The sequence below is a fragment of the Acytostelium subglobosum genome (genome assembly GCF_000787575.1).
Source record: "Acytostelium subglobosum LB1 DNA, scaffold: scaffold5, whole genome shotgun sequence".
Classification (NCBI taxonomy): Eukaryota; Evosea; class Eumycetozoa; order Acytosteliales; family Acytosteliaceae; genus Acytostelium; species Acytostelium subglobosum.
The window spans coordinates 1210229-1233488 of NW_012236527.1; the positions used below are offsets into that span (position 1 = coordinate 1210229).

At 42.4% G+C, this 23260-nt stretch overlaps 8 protein-coding genes across 8 annotated transcripts; 3 read left to right on the forward strand and 5 right to left on the reverse strand.

Annotated features, from left to right (window-relative positions):
- Positions 1 to 2103: 2103 nt before the first annotated feature.
- SAMD00019534_032480 (hypothetical protein) lies at positions 2104 to 3516 on the forward strand (the record flags this gene model as incomplete). The annotated part of the gene is made up of 4 exons (XM_012901381.1): positions 2104 to 2745; positions 2825 to 2905; positions 2973 to 3232; positions 3309 to 3516. 4 exons carry the CDS (start codon positions 2104 to 2106, stop codon positions 3514 to 3516), a joined length of 1191 nt encoding a protein of 396 aa, XP_012756835.1.
- A 280-nt stretch (positions 3517 to 3796) lies between these two features.
- Positions 3797 to 5193, reverse strand: SAMD00019534_032490 (hypothetical protein; the record flags this gene model as incomplete). Its single annotated transcript, XM_012901382.1, has 3 exons — positions 3797 to 4258; positions 4336 to 4571; positions 4644 to 5193. The coding sequence occupies 3 exons, from the start codon at positions 5191 to 5193 to the stop codon at positions 3797 to 3799; spliced, it is 1248 nt and encodes a 415-aa protein (XP_012756836.1).
- Positions 5194 to 5209: 16 nt separating this feature from the next.
- On the forward strand, positions 5210 to 5404 carry SAMD00019534_032500 (hypothetical protein; the record flags this gene model as incomplete). The annotated part of the gene is made up of 1 exon (XM_012901383.1): positions 5210 to 5404. One exon carries the CDS (start codon positions 5210 to 5212, stop codon positions 5402 to 5404), a length of 195 nt encoding a protein of 64 aa, XP_012756837.1.
- Positions 5405 to 7909: 2505 nt separating this feature from the next.
- SAMD00019534_032510 (hypothetical protein) lies at positions 7910 to 8469 on the forward strand (the record flags this gene model as incomplete). The annotated part of the gene is made up of 2 exons (XM_012901384.1): positions 7910 to 8011; positions 8083 to 8469. Coding segments are annotated over 2 exons (489 nt in total), but the record flags the coding sequence as incomplete, so codon positions are not given.
- Positions 8470 to 10443: 1974 nt separating this feature from the next.
- On the reverse strand, positions 10444 to 13813 carry SAMD00019534_032520 (hypothetical protein; the record flags this gene model as incomplete). Its single annotated transcript, XM_012901385.1, has 4 exons — positions 10444 to 11607; positions 11675 to 12034; positions 12110 to 12486; positions 12553 to 13813. 4 exons carry the CDS (start codon positions 13811 to 13813, stop codon positions 10444 to 10446), a joined length of 3162 nt encoding a protein of 1053 aa, XP_012756839.1.
- A 1172-nt stretch (positions 13814 to 14985) lies between these two features.
- SAMD00019534_032530 (hypothetical protein) lies at positions 14986 to 17186 on the reverse strand (the record flags this gene model as incomplete). Its single annotated transcript, XM_012901386.1, has 2 exons — positions 14986 to 14994; positions 15084 to 17186. 2 exons carry the CDS (start codon positions 17184 to 17186, stop codon positions 14986 to 14988), a joined length of 2112 nt encoding a protein of 703 aa, XP_012756840.1.
- Positions 17187 to 17337: 151 nt separating this feature from the next.
- On the reverse strand, positions 17338 to 19635 carry SAMD00019534_032540 (hypothetical protein; the record flags this gene model as incomplete). Its single annotated transcript, XM_012901387.1, has 1 exon — positions 17338 to 19635. A coding segment is annotated over one exon (2298 nt), but the record flags the coding sequence as incomplete, so codon positions are not given.
- A 1791-nt stretch (positions 19636 to 21426) lies between these two features.
- On the reverse strand, positions 21427 to 23151 carry SAMD00019534_032550 (hypothetical protein; the record flags this gene model as incomplete). The annotated part of the gene is made up of 1 exon (XM_012901388.1): positions 21427 to 23151. The coding sequence occupies one exon, from the start codon at positions 23149 to 23151 to the stop codon at positions 21427 to 21429; it is 1725 nt and encodes a 574-aa protein (XP_012756842.1).
- Positions 23152 to 23260: the final 109 nt, after the last annotated feature.

The window sequence follows — 23260 nt, forward strand, 5'->3', positions numbered from 1 at the left end:
GAGGTTGGACATCTCCCTCCAGTACTTTGTAGACAGCAGCTCAAGAAACAAATACATTACCAATTTGTTGAATGAAGCTATTGACAAGGACAACATTATATTGATCAAACATATCTTTGATTATCACAGAGAGAGTGTGACATCAAAGCATCATATCCAAGCAACAAAGTCTAACAACGTACAATTGATGGAGTATCTGGCTAAAGTTGAACCGTTGGAGACCTATGAAGAGGTGGAGGCTGTGGCCTTGGCGGCGATTGATCTGGGCCACATCGAGACATTGGACTGGCTACTCAATTATGTTGATGAAGCCACCAGTACACAGATCAAAGCAGGACCAATTGAAATCAACTCATTGCTCAAAAAAACTCAAATGCCTATGCTTCAACATCTAATAGACATTGGCGCGACATATGACCTTAGAGGTGTAAACACACTCAACGTGTACAAGAATAATGCTTTCATTCGATCTCTAATCGAACAATACAAACAACAAAGGGCAAAGAGGGTGGCAGATACAAAGGAACTCAAACAATCAGAGAGGATGGCAAAGAAACACAAATCAAAGAAATAAACAGTGTATTGTGCTTATGTTCAACAGATCTGTGCCTGTACGTAAATCAAATTGAATGAATGAGTGATTGATTGCCTAATATAGTTATTCGATTGATTGATCAGGACCAAAAGTAGGTGGAGGGGAGGGAACAAAGATGTAGAGTTATCACAAGTATAAACTATCTGACGAACTAACCTACAACTGCTTCCACTCTCGCTCGATAAGTCGTACATGTTCTAAGATTGACGACACACAAATCCATTGGGAGATGTCAAAAGACAATGCTGCAAAGGGGGGCCATGGATGAGAATGGCTTGAGCCAGGACCCTACCTGTCGTCTCTAAAGGTGGTTGGTTGCAAAAAAGATAGAATGACCAAAATAGGCAATATTGATATCAGTGTTTTGGGGGGTATAGTTTGGTTGGGTGAGTGAGAAGACCAACAACAATGGAGAGACGACAAAAATATCACCATATCGGGTTGTTGAAATAACCATAAAAAATGAGAACTCGCTCAACCTGGCCCAGGCCTCTGTCTCTAAAGTTTGTTTGGTTGAATTAGTGTTTGTTGCTTTGTCCAACTTCCAAAATTTGGCCTTCTGTCTATTAAACGGCGGGGTAGACTACCTTGGCTATGTTAGGTGCTCTCATTCTCTCACATCCATCGATGGATTGGTGTTGTTGAGAAGACCAACAAAACTCTTTCTACTTATGATATAAACTTAAACACAATAATAATCTATTAATCTCTATCTCTTTAGAAATAATATTACTATTACTATTACTATCACTTTGTAATTCTCTCAATCAATCATCAAATAATCATCATGTAAGTTATATATTCATCATTCATTCATTCAAAAATCTATCTTCCAACCCTCATCAAACAAACAACTTATTATTTGTTGAAACAACATCTTTATCTCTTTTGTTTCCCTTTTTTGGTTTGTATGATAAGTGTGAATCGGTTGCCTGTTAATGGGGGTTGGATGGATGGTCACGGCAAAGGTCATGTGCCATCGATGGTGGTGTGTGGTTCGTTCAACTAATGCCCCTTTCTCCCCCACCCCGCAAAGATGGTAATCTATTCACTCTTTTGCTTTGCCTTGCTCTCGACACCATCGTCCTCGTCTGTTCACACACTTACTACATCTTAAGTTGTACTTTCTTTCTTTCTCTTTATAAATTTTATTAATTAATTAATTGTTTACTTATTATTGTTATTACATTTTTAAGAAATATAGTTTCTTAGATATCATTATTAATAACAACTATTATAATAATAATCATCAATCATACAGATAAATAGAAATAGATATAGTATTCAATCAAATACAGATAAAGATAGACAATTACAAAGTTAGGGTTCAACCAATCAACCAAACAAACAAACACAAACAACACAACACAATCAAACATAGTACAACTTATTATTGATTAGCCACAAACAATATTAAGTTTGTTAATAATCAATAGTAGGTTAGTTCCAAAAAAGAAGATACAATCACGGACTTTATACATTTGATGACAGATTTCTTATCACGTCTGATGGGGAACTGTTGTTCTTTCAAGAGAGGACGTCTAAATGGCGAGATAGACCCAGAGAGTGGTCTCCAACAACAACAACAACTAAAGATTCTTAAAGAGGACCCCGATGCACGTGGCGCTGGTGGCGCTGCCGGTGCCGCTGGCGGAGGCCCATCTAAGCATCACCAGTCGTCCGGCACCGAAATGAAGCCAATGAACGATGCATTGAGACGAACCAACGCCCACAAACATCATCCAAAGAGCTCCATTGCCAACGCCGACTTCTCACTTACTGCGCCTGACGCAGACCATCACTCGCATCATCATCACCATCACTCATCGACCGATCACCATCTCTACTACACATCAAAATCCAGTCCAACCAAGACACATCAGCGACAAGTGTCAACGGAGCGAGCGGGCCTTGGACCACAGTTCAAGACGCCACACTCGGCCATCCCACCACACATGCGCAACGAGGGCTTCCAACGAATGAAGCACAACTCGACGTCATCACTATACATCAAGAGTACATTGTCAACGCCCGACAATGATGAGATACTAAGGTGTATGGCCAATGCACTACTGTACCATATTGAGAGAGGAATACAAACACCTCAGAAGAACTATGAGATATTTAGCGAGGAGAAGTATCCAATCACTGTAAGTTATATTATACTTTGGGCCTGGCATGGCATCCATCAATCATACTTGATTTCTGACCTCGCTCACATGATCACAGAAAGGAAAGCTGGACTTGAAGACGACTCCAACAGTTGATACTATATATAGATTTATTAGAGATATATTCAAGGCAGAGAGAGTATGTATACATCTAGATTGATTGGTATTCGTTTGATCACTTACTAATATTTGGAATGATCAATCAGTTGGATCCTGAATGTGGTATAATGTGTTTAGCATATGTAGAAAGAATAATTACCTTCTCTGGAGTAACCATCAACACAACCAATTGGCGAAGAATTGTATTGTCTGCTCTGATCCTCGCTTCCAAGGTTTGGGAGGACCAATCAGTTTGGAATGTTGACTTCCTGCCAGTGTTTGATAACCTGACTGCCGCTGACCTGAACAACCTGGAAAGACAATTCCTGTCACTCATCCAGTACAATGTCAGTTTGACTGCGAGCATGTAAGTACATTCATTCTATCAATCACTTATTCAATCACACAATCAATACTAATACAATCTAATCCAATGATAATAGATATGCAAAGTACTACTTTGAGCTGAGAACGTTCTCAAAGCTGGACTCGTCACATTTCCCTCTCAACCCATTGGATAAGCTGGGCGCCAGACGTCTAGAGGACCACTCGCTGGCCTCAGAGAACAGAGTCAAGAAGTTCAAGCGCAGTGCGAGTGTTGACCAAATCAACTCATCCGAGCCACATACTAGCCGTGCTGTATTGAACTAGTTGAATGATCAATATGCTCCACCCTATCCAATGTATTAATAACCATTGGTTAGGTTTGGTCCACCAGTGGACCTTTCATGGACAATCCATGCTCCACCTGGGGACCGTAACAACAACATTAGATCAGTGACATGACGAGACGAGAAGAGGAGAGAAGTAAACACATCCACCTTGCTACAGCAGGACCAACAATCCTGCCGTTGGCCATTTGTAAATCTGAATCATCAACAATGCGTTAACTAGAATGATTGTTATATTATAATCGATAGCCTATTCTTTATTACATGATCGACTTTAGGTTGCCCTGTGAGTCGGTGACCATGTTGGTCGAAGAGGTGGTTGTAGTCGTCGTGGTCGTAGAAGTAACATAGTCTGACTTGTCATGCAACTTGCCCACATTAGACTCATATGTATCGATTGTCATGGGCTTGGCATTGTCATTGTTTGTGTTGGTGTTGGAGATGGCGTTGGTAGGGAACTCCCTGGACATAAGTGCAGGTCCACTTGATAAAGATGACTTGAGACGATCCAATGAGTGTATCAGTGGCTCATGCTCGATAAGTTTCGAGTCCAACTCTTTCCTTAGGTCCTCGATGTAAGCCGTACTGCTCTCCTGTCCCTTCTTAACAAATACATCGATGTTGTTGCGCATCTCTGTCATTGTTGAGTTCAAAGTGTCCATGGTCGAATCCATGTGCTCCAGTCTTCTCTTCTTCTTTGATGCCATCTCACTTCCCATCTTCTATATTGATTGATTGATTGATTGAATGTGGTGTTAGTGTCATGCAATGATGGATGGTGGATGTCCAAACAACATACATTAATATCGTCTTTGATGTGAACAATGTCGTTTGGCTCAACAGCTTGGTTCTCAAGGATGTTGAGTAGTCTTGCCAAAAGTGGATTCTGTCCGCTGTTGTCATGTGACACAGCTGGCTGATTGCCACCACCACCATACTTGGCAAACTCCCACAATGGTACTGCTCCATCATCGTCATCAAACATGCTTGTGCTTGGGCTCTTGCCTAATGGTCTTCTCATTAACATAGAGTCCACTATGTTGTGGGATGGATGCGTATGCGTTAGATTGATTGAATGATTGAATGAATGAGAGAGGGGACACTTACACTCTGCCTTTGACTTGCGAGAGCAGTTACTGCAATGTGCCCCAAACTGTTGACTATTCTTGAATGAGGATAGTGGCCAGTTCTTCTTGCAGTATTTACAAAAGTATCCACGGTCTGAATCAAGTCCAATTAGACTGCTTTCGGAGTGGGAGTAGGGCAAGCGTGGTCTGGTGCGCTCAGCTTTGAATGAGAGGTCGGGAGAGAGTGGCGCATCAATAACATCCTTCTTGACGGGCAGTGGCAAAAGTGGCTGTTGGGCGCGCTGTTGGAGAGGTGGCAAGGCCAGTAAGAAGTTTGGCTTGGCCTGTGATTGATTGTGTTTCTGCTGCGCCTGGAAGTTAGGCAGGGGCAGCAAGTTGGTGATCGAGTTGTCGCCTGGGCGTGACGACGATGAGGATGGCTTGGGGAGGTTTGGGTTCTTTGGATTGAATAGCACTGGACCTCCTCCATGCATTTGGCCCGACGATGATGATGAGCCGGGTGGCTGGTGATGATGGAACACAGGTGGCTGAGCCAGGTTGAAGTGGGAGAGCGAGGAGGAACCCGGCATCGTCTTGTGTTGTGACATGCCAGGTTTCACTGCATGTGGCAGGGTGGGCATGCTCTGGTGCGACTTGAGATGGTTCCTTGGCGTGTTCAGGGAGAATCCCATTGGGTCATTCGATGACGATGAAGATGAGGAGGTGGGTCTTGGGTTTCTTGTTGGACAGGCCATCCTTGCCCTTCAGACGCCACTTAATGCCACATGCATTGCAAAGTGATCCTTTGCCTGTGGGACCTCTACGCCATGTTGGAGTGGCCGTACATCCACAGAACTCACATATCCTTACGCTTGGTGCCACTTTTTGATCGAAATATATTATATTACTATTGCCGCTGGATGAGGCGGTGGATGATTTCTTCTGGTGATCACCCGTGGAGGTGGTAGTGGCTGGTGTGGCTGTTGAAGAGGCGATTGGTCGTGGTGGTGTGGATGTCGTTTTGTTGACCTTGATTGTTGGTGGATGTATACTATATCTGATGGGCGCCTGTTGTGGCTTGGAGTTGTTTGTGGTACACGAGTTGTCCTCAAAGATCAATTGTTGATGTTGTTGTTGATTGTTTCTTGGTGATGGAAGATTGAGTGTACCTGTTGGGACAACACTTGAGTTGTCTGGTGGTGACAATGATGGTTGTGGCAATTGGAATGATGATTGATGACTATTGGAAAGTGACAATAAATTATTGATACCCTTTGTTATTGATGTTGAAGACTTGTTGTTGGAAACTGGAATTGGAATTTGAATTAAATTTGTGCTGTTGCTGAGTTTTTCGAAGTTTTTCAAAGTCAACTGAGACGATGATGAAGTAGCTGAAGCGGAAGATGATGATGATGGAGTCGAAGAAATGGCAAATGTTGATGATGATGTAATATTATTATTATTAATAATATTAATATTATTATTGTTGGACTTAATTGGAATTGATGCCGATGATGAAGATGTAACGCTAGAGTCTCTGGATTTGAGTGATTGCGATATTATGAGAATATCTTCCTCCATGGAAGAATGAGTGAAAGAGAGAGACACGGATGAGTATGGAAATGAGATTGGATCCCGGTGGTTCAATGAACAGTGTCATTTAAATCGCAGGTCATATGCAACTACACAAACAACACATACATACATGATGTTGACCAATATTGAATTATTGAATTGAATTGAATTGAATTGAATAGATTGATTATTCAATTGGGATGGATTGTGTTGACCATGAATGGGAAGGGTAAGGGGAAGGGAAGGGATCAATATGGATTGATGGGGATGAACAGTAGTTGCAAACCCAGACAGTGGGTCAATCTAGGTTAACTAAAAAGCAGCGAACAGTCGGCATGTCACTGCCAAGTCCACATCCCCATCCACATCCACACATGTCCACATCATATCATATCATATTCCAAATTCAATCACTCACTCACCACAACCAACCACGACGAATCTGATTGCATTGTGTTATGTGGTTGCGAAATTGATCACCTAGTATCCGTCTTTGGGGGACGAATTATACTATGGATGACACATGAGTTCTGACGCGTGTTGTTGACAATGACATTGCGCCATTCATCCACTACTCTCTGCTTGTGTCTTTAAATCATGTACTTTGTGTGTATGATGAGAATGAATGAATGATAGAATGAAGATAGAAATGGAGATATGGGATGATACTGATGTTGATCGGCTTACACTTTGTGTGTATAGTGGTGGGTGAAGGTGTGGTAATGTCTACATCTGGAATTGATTGATTGATATGATGTGATGATGTGATGTGATGATATGTATGACTTATCTATTATATCTATATATTTGTGTGTTCAGTATAAAAGTGATCACTGACGATTGTCAGTCAGCCAGTGTCAGTTCTGATCGCTGATCATGAAAAGTAATTGATTAGATTCAATAAGTGAGTGGATCGGTGTGTGTGTATGTGTATGAATGTGTGATAACAACACTGTTTATTTCAATGTCATTGGTGTTGATCACGTGAGTAAGTAAGTGTATGTTTGATTGACTGATCGATTGTTGTAGAAAATTCCAATTCACACTCATTAATTCTTGATCAAATCTTTCATTCATTCAATTTGAATGATTATCAAGATTGATTTATCCGTCATTATCTTGTCCGTCTCTTCTTTTTCAATCTTTGTTGTTATAATTGATTTCATGATTTCTGTTGGTCAATTTATTTCAAAGACCTGGATGTCCAATAAAAGTAGTGGACCATTGAGGAGTAGCTTCCAAAAAAGGTTATGATTTTGTTCATTCACACCTTATTTAATTAAAAAAAAATATCAAAGGGGGTGCATTGCTACCAATGGACACCTTGAAGTTTAAAGTTAGGTGTGGTGGTCACTTTCAAGGGTTGGCAACCCTACTCCTATCCCCCACTTTATCTCTATCTTCTGCCTCCCTCTCTCTTTCTATCTATCTCTCACTGCAGTGCTCATTCTCACCCCCTACAAACACTATCAGCAGGGTCACATCCATACCCCAACAATTGGACTTCTTGAAACAAACAACCAACCAGATGGATGGCCCTAACTTAACCCAACCTTGGTACTAGTACCAACCAACCAACAACAACAACAGCAATAACAAAACAAACAATACAACAAAGACAGAAGTTAGTGTAATTATTTGTTTGTTACTCACCATCTTATCTTACTTACACTTTACTATCTTATAACAACATTACTTTCTATAACTATTATTTATTCATACATATAAGAAATGAAGTATTTATTATGTATAGATGGATCACCTTCAGGAAGGAAGGCAGCTGATAAGGCTCTGTCAATGGTTACCCCTGATGACTCTTTGATATTCCTATCTGTATGTATTCAATCAATCAATGAAATGAATGAATGAATGAATAAATGAATGTTAACAAAATCTTCAACTAGGTATACCCTCCAACACCTTTAAATTCCGTTGAACCAAGTTCGACAACATTGTCTAGGATGATGTTGGAGATGTTCTCTGGTGTACCAGACCTGGTCGATGCCAAAGAGGATCAGATCAAACAGATAAAGAGAGCAAACAAGAGGAAGTCAATAGCAGTTCAGGAGTTACAGCATTACAAGCAAACACATGTCAAATGTCAGGATATCAAGTACCTGCTAGTGGCATCCAATGAGATCTCTGATGCAATCACAAATGTTGCCGAGAAATATGGTGCTGACACTGTTGTCCTGGGCTCACGTGGATTGGGATCGATCAAACGCATGCTGTTAGGATCAGTTAGCTCACAGGTGTTGCAAATGTCACACTGCTCCGTACTCATTGTCCGATGAGCAGAGGATGGATCATTATAACACCATGTACATACATAGATATAGCATTAGTTACATTGGGGATTGATACCCAGTCGTACTAGTGCTATCCTTAACCTACCGTCCACTACCATTTCCTCTCCAACACTGTACATATATTAAGCATACTCAGTCACAAACCCAACAAACAAGGAGGAGCAGGTAGCATTCCCCCTTTACATTTCCTTCGTGTCCAGTTCCAACTCGAGTCCGGACGATCAGTTACTCAATCACCTGATTATTATTTCCATAAAGATATAATAAATTAAATAATTAATAATATTAATACAAGCGAGCACTGGATGGACCCAGGAAGAATGGTTTGGTTCTCTGCAAGTCCAAAGATGCTACATTATTTGTTGATGAAGTCCAACTTGATCTGGATACTCCACATATTTGATTATTACTTGATACAATTGAGCTGCTAGAGTTCAGACTGTTGGAAGTAGCTTGGAGATTTGATAGTATCCCTAATAATGGAGTTGAAAGTACATGTTAGTGTCTATCCAATATTCATTATATTGTATTGATATACTTACTAATAAGCATTGTTGTATATTATATATTAATTGTTAATATCTGAACAGATGTAGAAGTGTAGACACCAGTCTGTGTCTGATTGTCCTTTTATATTGATTGATGAGAGAGAAAGGAGGTCATGATGGAATGTAAGCTTGGTCGATTAATAATTTAAAGGAATCATGGTATGTTAATATAGATCCACGTGGGACATTGCGGATATCTATTAGTCTGATACGTCCAACTGTCCAAAGTGTAGTCGACAACTCAAGTCAACGGCAGACCAGTTTGAATTGACTCATATATCCCAATCTACCTTTATCCTATTAATTGATCGGTTTCACAGTATATATTATTTTTATTATTATTATTAGATACATGCTCTCCTTCATCTAGCCATTACTCAATCATTTATACATTCACACAATCAATCATCCATTCACACAGCTTATCTATTCTTATCGACCAGTCATTCTTCGGCACATGCATCTCACATGTTGACATGCGGATCAATGTGATCAAAAGAGGCAGTTGATGGTAACAATAAATACGAATAGTTCCACATATGTACATTCCATCAATCATTCTACCAATCAATCAATTGAGTGAGTGTTAGGGAGTGGATGATTGTGTGAGATGGGTGATCATGTGATCGAGTGAGTGCGATCCGGTGAGGGGTGATGAAGAGTGTGAAAGTGCGTGGTTCTGATCTTGATCACTTCCAGGACAATATAAATTTAATGATATGTAACAAACGAATCCGAATCCAGCATGTCTGGAATTGTTGTTTGTGTGTGGACTATGGGAATAAATAACACGACGAATCAATCGTGATGGTTTATTGGTGGCCTTAGTATTACAATAGAGGTTGGTTGGTTGGTTGGTTGGTTTGATTGATTGGTTGGTTTGGTTGGCTGGTAGGTTGATTGATTTGAAAAAAGTTTGGCGTGATTATGGACAATATACAACTAACTACTACTGCTCAGCATCATGATTGGATGATCCGAAAGCCTCGAGAATAGACGCCGTCGTTGGCTTCTTCTTCTTCATACGCAAGCTGGAGAACCATGATGACATCGTACCCTTCTTGTTGTTGTTGTCTAAATCGGCTAGTGCTGAGTCCATCGAAGTTGTCGACGTCATCAAATCCTCTTTGCTGTTCTTTGGCGTCACATTGGACACTGGTGCAATGACTGGTGAGGATGTGGTTGATGATGAGCCAGCGCCACCAGCACTGCCACTGTTGTTGTCGGTAGTTTGTTGTTCTTGTCCTGTTGTTATCTTTGTTGTTTGTTGTGAGCGTCTTGACATTGTCTGTCTCCTCAGTATCTGGAAGTCGCGCTCTGCCGCTGGACTGGCGAATCCCAATGGTAGTCCTGACGTCTGTTGTTGTGTCTGTGTCGTTTGTTGTTGTTTGTTTCGCTTTCCTCACCCTCAAGCTTCATGTCTGAGAGGGCAAAGTGGCGACCCACGGACTCTCAGTGTGGCGTACTGTTGGCTGAGGGCTGCCTTGGCCAGACCAGCCTTCTCCTGTGACCTCTTCATTGCCTCGTCATTGACGATCTTCCTCGTGTCCAAGTCGTCCATGACCTTCTTGAACTCTGTCAGCCAAGCTTGCTTCTCCTTCATGTTGGGACACAGCAGCTTGAGGATGCATGTGCCAAACGAGTCGACCAGCTCAATCATCAGGTCTGGGGACTTGGGAGGCTCTTGCACGACTGGTGGCAGCACCAGAGGTTGGGCGTTGGGTGGGAGCGAGACGCCTCCAGGTGTGGACTGTGGTCCGATCGATGGTGAAAGTGGCTTGCCAAGTGATGAAGGGTTCAGTGGTGGCTTGGACGATGTGAGGGTGGGCGATGACTTGGAGGCTGAGTTGGAAATGGTCATGTGTCTCTCCTTCCCCAATGTGAGTGGAGGGGAGCTTGTAGTGGTAGTTGATGTTCTGGTTCTTGTGTTGTTGGTAGGTGGTGTAGTTGTTGTCGTTGTTGAGGAGGAAAGGGGTGGTCGTGTCGAGGTGGTCGGGGCTGGTTGTCTTAAAAATGGTTGTGTAGTTGGTTGTTGTTGTGATGGGTTTATGGCTGGCTTGAATGTTGTGGCGTTATCTGGGATCTTTGGAGGAGGCTTGTTTGGTGGCTTGCTGCTGGATGTGGAGGTGCTGCTGGAGCTTGAAAGCAATGGTGATTGATTGCTGCTGCTGCTGCCGCTGCCGAGGTTGCCGCTACTGTTGGTGGCGGTGAGCGATGGTGAATGAGTGGTTGCGGCGGATGTCGATGTGGACGTCGTTGGCTTCTCCTGTGAACTGACGAGACCATGTGGTTTCTCTTGTGAAGAACTGAGCTGTTGCTGAGTACCTGTTCGCGACGACGTCGAAAAAGCTGTGTCTTGTGCTGTTGGCGACCTAACGGTTACCAAACTCATCCTGATCGACTCCTTAACCTTGAATGCATCCTTCTTCTTGACCAATCCGCTAGTTGTTGGCTTGGCGCCAATCAACACATCATTGAACAAGTAAAGCATTCTCTGTGACACCTTTCCATTCTGATCGATTACATTCAGTGGTCCCTCGTGGACGAATCGTCTATGTGGCTCAGCCAGTTTCTAAAGTGTGACGCTGGAGTTAGTGCCTGGTCCATCCCAAGGGCTACATTATCAATCAACAACATACCTCAAACTTGCCAACAAAGCCATTCTGTATCTCTGTCACTTTTTGGATGTTCTCTGCCTCACGCTTCTTCTCGTTGATGGAGGTGGCCACCTCTTGCATGCGCTTGAGTGACTCGGAGAGGTCTTGGTAGTCGATGTGGTCGGTCCACGTGTTCTTGACGAGATCGGCGAGGAGCAGTGTGTATCTTGGTATCCTCTGCACTGGTGTGATCAAGTAATCATTCATCCTTCGCGCATCAGTCAACTCGCGCTCACTAACAAACGCATCAAACTTGGAGTTTGACTTCCTCATATTATTGATTGCCTCGAATGACACTGTATACTCCTTAACATACTGAGTGTATACCTTGAGCATCAATATCTATTTGATTGATTGAGTGTTAGAGTGTGAGTGGAATGATTCCCTAGGGGATGGCCCCTCAATCATGACACTTACAAAGTTGAGGAAGATCTTGCCGATGGTCTTGGCGTGTGACCAGTCATTGATCACGGGACGGAGGTCGTCCAGGAGTGATCGGTTGTAGTTGCGAATGACTTCGACGTTGGAGAACATCTTCTTGAGCTGCTCATCGATGGCTGACTTGATGCCCAGTTTGTTGGCATTCTCCTGTATCTGCTCAAAGTAGTACTTGGACAGATGATCCAAGTTCTTCACGTAGATCTCCTCCGTGGACAGCATCTCCTTTACAATGTTCTGGCGATAGGCTGCGAAACGAACGCGTCTATGATACTCCTTCCTGGCCAGATGGCCCCTGACCAATGCCTGTATCCTTATCCACTTCTTCTCATGTGCATGTGTTCTACCCTTTTGCACTGTGTTCGGTTGATTGATGTTAGTAATTGATTGGTTGAATGATTGAATGGCGAGTGGAGACATACTGATCTGAGCAGGGGAGAGTGATAGCCTGGATCTTGGAGCTAGTGATGGCTTGGATGCTGTGGATGTGTTGGGCGCAGAGGACGCGACGATGGTGGATTGAGTGAGTGGCATGGTAGAAGAGACGGGTCGCTGCTTGGGCTCGTTGGCAAAGAGTGCCTTCTTGCATGGCTGTCGCTTGACCATGTTGATGTGCAGACGCTTGAGAAGTTGCTCCGTGTCGGCTATCTCCTTGTCGCTAAAGTGTATGTCGGCTGCTTGCTCGTCGGTCAGGGACTCGACTGCCTTCTCGGGCTCATTGACGAGCAGCTCGGTGGTGGCAATGTCGGCCAGCACCTCGAGCGACTCGAGTACCTTGAGGAAGTTCTTCTTCTCGGTGAGGTCGGGCACGGCAAAAAGGTAAAAGCGCGATACGCCAATCTCCTGTAGCGCGTGCAGGAAGAACAATACATTCTCGCGTATCTTGAAGTTGAGCGTGGAGCCCGTGTGTATCTTGGGGATCGAGTTGGCCTTGACCGCCAGCATCAGCTTACACAGCATTACGCCGTCCTTCAGGCTGCCAAACAGGTCGTCGCCCAACGACTCGCCAATCAACATCTCGATCCATCGTTTGATCGTGTAGGTCCTGAGCAAGAATGCCATCGTGCTCTGCATCGAGCCTCCCGAAGACGCTCTATTCAGTAACATCGATGAGCCCTTCCTCAACAGACCTGTCATCTGATTGACTGTTGCTGTTGCTGCTGCTGCTGTTGTCGCCGCTGCTGTTGTTGTTGTAGATGGTGTTGTAGTAGATGATTGATGTGATGGTACAGGTGAGGGTGGTGTAGATGAGGTAGGTGTAGCCGTTGGTGTGGCTGTTGTTGAAGCTGAGGGTGAGGGAGTGAGTGAGGGCGAGGGCGAGGGTTGTGTCTCCGCTGGGGCGGGAACAACATTGACTGATGTTGTTGGCTGTTGCTCTTGTGTTGTGATCGATATGATGACCTCGTCTATACTACTGCTGCTACATCTACTACTCCTATTGCTGTTGCCATTGCCATTACTACTGATACCACTACTGATACTACTCATACTACTAACACTGCTAACACTGCTACTACTGCTTACAGTTATATCTGGTGTAGTTGTAGTATTACTAACAACTGTTGTAGGTTGAGGTGATGGTTGTGATGGTGTCGAGGGCGAGGGTGAGGGCGAGGGTGAGGGCGAAGGTGGAGATGGTGAGGTGATGGTTGGTTGTGATGGTTGTTCCATCTTATCATCCATGTCTCTATATTATATATATCTTATATGTATGTTTGGAATGAATGATAATAATAATAATAATACAATGAGTATTTGAATGAATCCGTTAAGTTGACGATATACGACTCTTTGTGTTTGTGAGTGTTGTGTGTGTTTGATTGAGTGATTATGCAGAGTGTGATGCGAACGACTTGTTGGGCTTATTGCAAGGCAAATAGTGTTATCACCTTGAGCGCCATCATACACAACCCTAGAGTGAAAAAGGTTGACCCCTGCCTCCAAAAGTGAATAAAAAATATCGATCAGATTTTGTGTTTTGTGGGGGGCGATCAAAAAAAAAGTTAACCGACAAACCTTGAAGTCCAAATTTGGACACATTGTCAATTAATTCTTTTAAATATAAATATATATAATATGATCTATGAGGTCCACTTGATCGTCTTTGAAATTGTAGTCCTTCAATTTTTTATTAATCGTTCAAACAAATTAGTGAAACCTTGTGATCACCCGATGTTTCAATGATACTTGATCAATGTCCTATTAGTCAACACACTCTTAATGATATTAGACCTACTTGTCCATGCCTCTAAAGTTTTACCGCTTAAAACGGATATCTGATTCCTTTTGTTGTTAAATTAAGTGAATATCCATTTACCTTTTTTGGAATTCAATCATTCTCTCCGGATTGATGTTCGTTCGTTCACACACCAATACATCAACCCCATGTCCTTCCTGACAACCTTACAATGAATAATACTGGATTGACACTTCTTCCACCCACTCACACACACTATCAATCAATCAATCAACATTCATTGTGTTGATTATTATTATTTTCCAACACATTAAATAATACTGCACTATACTATTTTGGAATACTATAATTACAATCAATCAATTATATTAAATTTCCAATATAAATAAGATGACACTTTTTAAATATTATTTACCATTAATATTTGTATTTATATTATTAATAGGATTTTCAGTTGGACAAGATATTTGCCAGGATTTCTGTATGAATGAATATCAAAAGTGTTTAAACGAAGGTACAGTACCCATTGAACAATGTAAATTCCCTTTCTTCAACTGTGTCAAAGGATGTCCAATGAAGAAACAATAAATATTTTAATTTGTTGGAATGACAATGGATGATCATTTAATATAATAATTAATTAATTAAACCAAGTACCTCAAGACATCTAAGTGTTATCATATCATTGTTTTCTTTCACTATATCCATGTTAATATTACAAGTCTTGATGAAGAGTTCACGAGTCTCCTGATTTACCCGATTGAATAGCCATGTAATTGTCTCGTGATGTCCATTATTTGCAGATTCCTGGACCATTTGTTTGAGTTGATTTACATCGGATATGGGATGATCTAAACTCCAGAGTAATTCCAACATCTCTATATTGCCACAAGTGACTGCATCCATGTATTGACTTCCATTCACCTTCAGTTTGTGTCCATAGATATGTTTGACTAGTTTGACTTGATGTTTGGTGATGGCATGCTTCAGGATTGAACAAACAATGCTCTCACTGTTTTCGCTGGTTTCATGCTCGAGAACACACTCAAACATCTCACAGTCGCCACGCTCTCCAATCTGTTGAGCCACCATCTTGGCATCGATCAATCTTTGTTGTGCCATCCACTTGACGACCTCCAGTGGGGCAATGGCCACAATGCTAGGGATCAATTCATTCTTGATCATATCGTTATTTGTTGGTGTGTTGATGACATTGGTGATGACTGATACCAGGTCCATGCGTCCATATATTGAAGCAAGTTGTAACATTGGTACAACATCACTCACACTGATTCCATTGAATGAGTGAATGGACTTGACAAGTTGATCAATGTGATCAAGTCCAAGGATAAGGCTATCCATCACAACATGCTTTAGAAACATCTTGTTGTCATTCGATAAGAAGAAGTCCAACATCTGAGTGGTGCCGCGGAATACATTGATTGTTTGATCGACATTATTACTAGTGGACACGATATTCCTGGAGTTGAAATACTTGATGATCTCGAAACTATGTGTCATGTCGTCAGCTTTGAGAAAGGGCATCCACAAGGGTACCATGAACCTGCTCCTGATCTGCCCCAAGGTCTGAACGACATTAGTTCGCTGGAGCGTGTCGAAGAAAGATGTGGCCATCATAGCTTGGGCCAAGTTTCCATGTTGGAGGATCATTGAATAGAGTCTTGAAACATCGACTTTGAAGTTTCTCAACGTATACCATGATGGGCCAGTGATAAAGTATGGGATGAGCTTGCAGTCACCCGTCTTAATGTATTCGTACACCATGTAGTGAGTGAGCTCGATCGCATTGGGATCAGAAGCCCAATCAATTTCGAGTTCTCCAAGTTTGAGAAAGACCATCATCTGTTCTACATCAAAGTCGTCTTTGATATAGCGTGATGGGTCCATGTCTCGCTCCGTCATAAAGTCGTGAGTTGAATCTGGGTATGCATATTTGGCCATCTTCTCCCGTGCGACCTCTTCAATCCATTCGTGGGGCGGGAGCATGCGTTTAAAGTGTGCCAGTTGCTCAGCAGGTGTGATACCAGGTATGATCATATATGTTGTGATCGGATCATCAAACAGCTTGACTGTTCCATCATCCTTGAACAACAGTTCATTGACCAACTGTAGATCACCTGTAGCCATAACCGACTTGACACAGCTAGTCGCATGTTTCTTGATCGCATCAACGAGTGGCTGAGGGAAGTTGTTGTGAGGGTCGAGTAGGAACCTGATGGATGACGATGATGTCTTGAACACCGAGTCCCAAGAATGATTGATGTTGTCCCATAGCTCGTTGTTGTTGAACAGGCCAGAGTCCAAGAGATACTTGAGCACGGTGAAGTTTGGGGCCAAGGTTGCATTGCTGAGCACACCAAAGTCGCGATCGAATGCCACGGGTTCCCTCTGGTGCAACAGAGTCTTCACCACGACAAGGTTGTCATGTTTGATTGCTTCAATATAAGCTGCTCGCTGTGAGAAGTAAGATTGATACCGGTTATACACTGCAAGGAATGTGTCGTGATCAATGTCATTCGATCTACACAATTCCATCACAGCGTCGAATGAGAAGTTGATGTGAAGTCTACGTTTGATACGATCTCTCAACAGTCCATAATGTTTGTTATTGATTATATGTTGAGCATCTACCCATTGATCATACTTGGTTGATAGGCCAACTATGACCTTGTTGTCTCTATTAAGTATGTGTGCGATGAACCTCCTGTATGTCTCTTTGGGCAATGTCACCTTGATGATTGTCCTGAACAACATTCGATTGGTGAGGACCTTCATGATTGGTCCATGATGATGATCATCTCTATTATGTATCTGTTGTTGTGCCATTCGCGTGTTCATAAGATCAAATGACTGAATGCTGATCTTAAGATCGTTTTCAAATAGGCCCAAAGACTAGGTGTGGGTTGGGAATCATTCCTGAATGATTCCAGACCCTTACACAATCTAATTTATTCTAATTATTCTTATTCCTCTTGCAAATGTTGTTTTATGAGCCATCATTCATTCTCTTGAGGTTGTTATCTCTTTGTTCCTTGTATTGAGCGACTAATGATTGAATGCTTGGATTGTTCTGGTACTCTGGCAATTTGTCGACGGTGCTCAGATCAAGTGTAGCACCAATGTCAATCAAATGTCGCAACATATCAATGTAATGGTTGACTATTAGATCGTTGATATTGATGGGATGGGCCTTGATTCGATCATATGTCACCTTGTCAGCTTGATTGAGCAACCAGTCCAACGCCTGGATTTGGCCACCATTGATAGCATCTTTAGTCAACTTGGCCATCTCCTCATACTTGTCCACCTGCCAGAGATATGCCAACATCTCCATATTGCCATGAGCCGCTGTAGTTCCAATGTAAGAACGAGCACTAAGGACCAGATCTCCAAATTGTTCAAAGATATGCTTGACCAGTGCCATCTGATGTAGGTCAATGGCTTTTTCGAGAACTGAGGATATAAAGGATTGTCGGGTGGTCTCCAGGTCCTCGCCCTCTGGCGCGACAATATGTGCGAGCACAGCTTGGAATAGTGCTACATCTCCAACACGTCCCACCTTGGAGGCCACTTTATCTCGATTCAATTGGATCTTTTTGGCAATCACATTGATCAAGTCCAAGTTAGACATGGCTGATGCCACGATCGCGGTCTGTACGCGCCCCTTTGCAGAGTTGGCCAAGAGTTGCTCAGGTGTGAGGAGGTCCAGGAGCTGGGTGAGCAGTTCGTTGTTGGTAGGTCCAAAGAATGCCAAAAATAGAATGAGGTGATCGTTGTGATGAACCAATCGCATTATTTCTGGTCTGTTGCGGACGATGTACTCGATGTGACTGATGCCAAAGAACGTGTTGCTGATGATCAGGTCCTTTGAGAAGATTGTGCTGGCGTCGGACAATAGGAACTGTAACATCTCAGGCGTGCCAAGGAACTTCCTGCAGAGCACTCCCATATCAGTTTGGACGACGTGGCGTGCGTTGAGGTATCTGACGACCTGGAAGCTTTTGGCCACATCCTTGGCACTGGCGAATGAATGGTACATCATTGTTGGATCGAAGAACACAGTCATGAGATCTTGCAAATGATTGGTCTGGAGCAGTTGTGCCAGCAATGTGTAGATGATCGCTGTCTGTGCAACGTTGCCATAGTTGATGAGCAGGTTGAAAAGTCCAGAGATGTACTTGTGGAACTCGGAGGGGACGATCCATGGTGGCGAGTGGAAGAGCATGGGCAAGAGTTGGCAATCCCCCGTCTTCAGATAATGCCGTACGATGATTGAAACTAAGCTGTCACCAGAGATGTGATTCCTCCATTCAATTTCCATTTGGAAGAGCATCCTGTACACTAGAAGCTGATCGTGACTCAATGCCACAGCCTTTGTAGTCAACGTTGGATCAATCTGAATATACTCTGGGATGGAGTCCTTGACCATCGAAAGTATGTCATTGGAATTGACATCAAGCGGTACACTTGCTCGCTCAACTCTAGTGTTGTCCAGGGGGAGGAAGCGAAGGAAGTGCGCCAACTGTTCCTCGGGCGTGGCTTCAAGCAACATCATCTGACTGTTGATTGGTTGATCGCCAAACAATGGTTTGCCAAGTGCGTCAAACAATAGATCATCGATCAACTGCTTATCGCCCCTCATCATTATAAACTCGACATGTTGACATGCATTTCGTCGGACAAGGTCGATGAATGTTTGATCAAAGTTGCCAGGGTCGAGGAGGTATCTGACTGATTCAGGGGAGTTGGCAAACACTGAGCTCCAACTAACATGCTTGATTGAAGGGTCGTCCTCTTCCAGTTGTGGTCGATAGAGCACTGAACAATCAAACAATCCCGAGTCGATGAGATACTTGAGCACGGTGTACGATAGCGACTTGGTGGCGTGAATCAGCAACTTATTGTTTCGCGGGAAGGCTACGGGATAGGTCTGATGCAACAGAGTCTTCACGACAACCAGGTTGTCCCACTTGATCGCCATCTTGTACTCTTTATAATGTTTGAAGTGTACTTGGTATCTGTTGTACAATGCTGCGAATGTGTCGCCGTCGATCTTGTTGGCGCGACACACCATGTTGTTGGCGCGCTCGGGTGCGTACTTGATGTAAAGGTTGCGTTTGAGTCGGTCGCGTAGCAGACCAAAGTGATTGTACTCTATGATTTCGGCTGCATCGACCCAATGATCGTACTTCATCGCAATAGTTGTACGAACTGAGAATGAAAGTTGAATGAACTTTATATCAGTAGATTTAGTCCAAAGCGTCTTGATTATTGTCCTGAACAACATGCGATTAGTAAGCACCTGTATGATTGGTCCACGTTCTTGAGATGACATTGTATGTATGAATAAATGTATATGTAACTATTATGTGTAAGTGAACAGTGATGTTTATAACTACTTCATAATCTCAAACAACACACTTAATCATATATATATATTAGTTGCCAGTAGTTGAGTGCGATGAACTTAAGAATTTAGCTCGCAAAGATTGATCTTCACCTAGGTTATCGCGAACCTTTGTAAACTTTAAAACTCGAGAAGTTAACTGGTTGATTCATTCAATATGCCTACAACGACGTGTCAATATCCTAATAAGGCTATCCAATTAATTAACATTATCATAATTATAATTGCATGACAAACAAAAGTATAAGTTTGTTTATTTATATATACGTATTTGTATCAAACTACATCCCTGAATAATAATGGTGTTTGATTGATCATAGGGGGATTGTTGAAAGATTGATTTGGAGGCTCCATTATGGAATTTGGGGGCTCCATTAACAGCACCAACACAATGAATAATGATGTTCCTAGAATTGGGACCATTGAGTGAAATTTGTCGATAATAGACATAGGGGAACTGCTCGTTCACTTCGTGTTGAATGTTTCCACACTTAGAACAATCACACACGTATCGATGATTGATTGAAACAACTGGAATTAGGTTGTTGAAATACTCATGTTGAAACTCTTGGAGTTGTTTGAGTTCTTGTTGAAGCCTTGTTAACTCTTTGACACTCGCATTAGTGCTATGTGGTGGTAAACCAGGGAGTTCCAATTTCAATTGTTGGATACTATTGATGTATTCATTGATCTCCATGTTGACCTTTTCGATATTATGGTTAACTTGTTGTATGATTGTGTCGGGGATTGCTCCACCATAGGCGTCACAATAGATATATGCACTTGGAGGAATATGTTCTGGATGATTGACTTCTTTGTATCCAATATAATCAAACAGAATAACGGACTTGACACCAGCTTGGATCCATCGACACATCCTAATCTTTAGTTCTTGGAGAATGTCAATCTTTGATCTAACCTCAACAAGAAAGTCAGGAAGTGAGGTAGATGGCCAGTCATTATCTTTAATATCATTGGGGAGTGCTTGATACCTTGAATGCGATATGAATGCTGTCTCTGGTATACTGTTTTGCAAGTTAGTTATTAGTAGTAGTTGATATTAGTATTGAACATTAATACTACTTACCGAATGAAAAGAAATCGATGATTGTGAGGTGGTATCATCATTTCGATCCTGAAATTTGTCGCTTGACCTACAGTATGTCCTCCAATATTATTCTCTACATTCCATTGGGTAAGTTGTCGGTTGAACTCAGACACTTGTACTCCCCTTGACAGTGACATGTCTTTGATTGTAATGTAAAACTGGAGAGTTTGTAGGTTAATGTCAACCTCTACCAGTTTGACTGATACTTTGGGAGTGTATGGACATTCATCAAATCAAGTGTTGCACCAATATTAACCAAATGACTAATCATTGCAATGTGATTCTTATCAATTAGATCATTGATCTTGATTGGACCTTCCTTGAGTTTATCAGAAACAGTCCAATCATGAGTGATATTTGATTGATTGATCATCCAATCCAATGTCTCAATATGTCCAATATTGATTGCTTCACTAAATAATATATCAATATCTCGTGGGTATAAAGGATCGACATTCCAAAGATACTCCAGTAGTTCAATGTTGCCATACCTAACGGCGATGATGTGATGTTGCTTGGTTCCCACGTACACTCTGTGTCGTGAGTAAATGTGCTTGACGAGGTCAACACGATGATTGAGGATGGCAGACTCCAACACAATGGTCACAAACAATCGACTTTGCGCCTTCTTGTCCTCCATGAAGTTGGCAATGTACTCCAAGATAATCAAACATGTCCAAATCTCCAAAGAGTCCACTTTTGATCATATTCGTGTCAGTGCCAAACTTGAGCACTCGATGATTGCCAAACAGTTTGATGACATCCAAGCTACGACTTGTTGAATATTTGTCATTGGCCATTTTATCCCCTATTGTCTTCTTGATACAATTATGTGGAGCACGATCAATGAGTGCCTGGAGCAAGTCGGCTCGACCATAGAATGCCACTACCTGAACCATGAGTGCAAAGTTGGTCCTGCCAAGAAGCTCGGGATGGTCTCGGATCAATTGTTCAATGTGGTGGAGCTGGAGGACGACATTTCCCATCTCGGTACATAGGCTATGGTAGTTTGAACCAGACATTAAACAATATTTCAAACTTTGTGTTCCTCGGAAATAATCTTCTTCATGGTCCTTGGGAATTGGTCGATGATTCCTGTTCTTGCTGATGAAGTATTGGATGATTGGATGACTCTTTGTCATGTCATTGGCCTTTACAAAATTGTTGAACAATGAATAATAAAATGAATTTGATGGGAATGATGATGCTGGTGTTGGACGATTCTCGTCATCTTGAGGCAGACTCTCAAACATATTGTTCAAGATCTCGTATGATACCAGTGCCTGGATAATATTGCCTTGTATGATAATCAGCCTGAAAAGTTCATTAACATCTCCAACAGTATTGTGAAATCTTGTTGGGGGCCACTTGATGTGAGTGGATATCATGTGTGGCAAGAGCATGTAGTCACCAGTGATGATGTATTGGGAGACGGTGTACGAGGCCAGTCCAAGTTCATCACGAATATCACCCTTCAAATCAATCGCCAGATTGTTGAGTTTGACAAAGATCGTACGTGCATCATCGCCAATGTCCAGTCCATGATGATCAATGTACTCTTTCGGGATTGATATCTTCGTCACTCGCTCTTTTGACTTTGCAATCACATCGCTCGTCTCGGCCGAGGTGGCGGTTGTGGAGTTTGGCAACATTCGTTGGAAGTGTGCCAGTTGCTCAGCTGGTGGGAAGTCGAAGGGCAACAACATCTTACTTGTGATGGGTCCTCCAAACAGCCTGACTCCATCCTTGAACATTAGATCATTGATCAGTTGTAGATCTCCTTTCAACATCAGATCGAATACATATTGATTGGCAAGTGACTTGATATGATCAATGAGTGGTTGTGGAAAGTGGCCTAGATCAAGTATATGTCGAATGGACGAGGGAGGTGCCCTGTACACTTTGTCCCAGTACATCTGATCACTTTCATTCACCTTCTGCCACAAGATGCTGTTGTTAAACAGTCCAGAGTCCATAAAGTACTTGAGCACACTGAAGCCATCGCCCAACAATGCAAACTTGAGTAACAGATCGACTCGTTCAAAGGTCACGGGATAGGTCTGATGGAACAATGTCTTCACGACAACCAAATTATCATGTTTGATTGCATTGTAATATGAATTGCTCTTGTCAAAGTATGATTGATATCTCTTGTACACAGTGTCGAATGTATCCTGATCAATGTTTCTTGAAATACATATGGACAAGACGGCATTGTGGTCAAAGTTGATGTGTAGGCCACGTTTGATTCGATCACGTATCAGACCATAATGTTTGTATTCGATCATTAGTTTGGCGTCCACCCAGTCATTGTACTTTGTCCTAAGTCCACTGTTCTTGCTATGGATATATAACTTGTACCTCCAATGTGTAAGAATCGCGCGAATCGACTCAAAG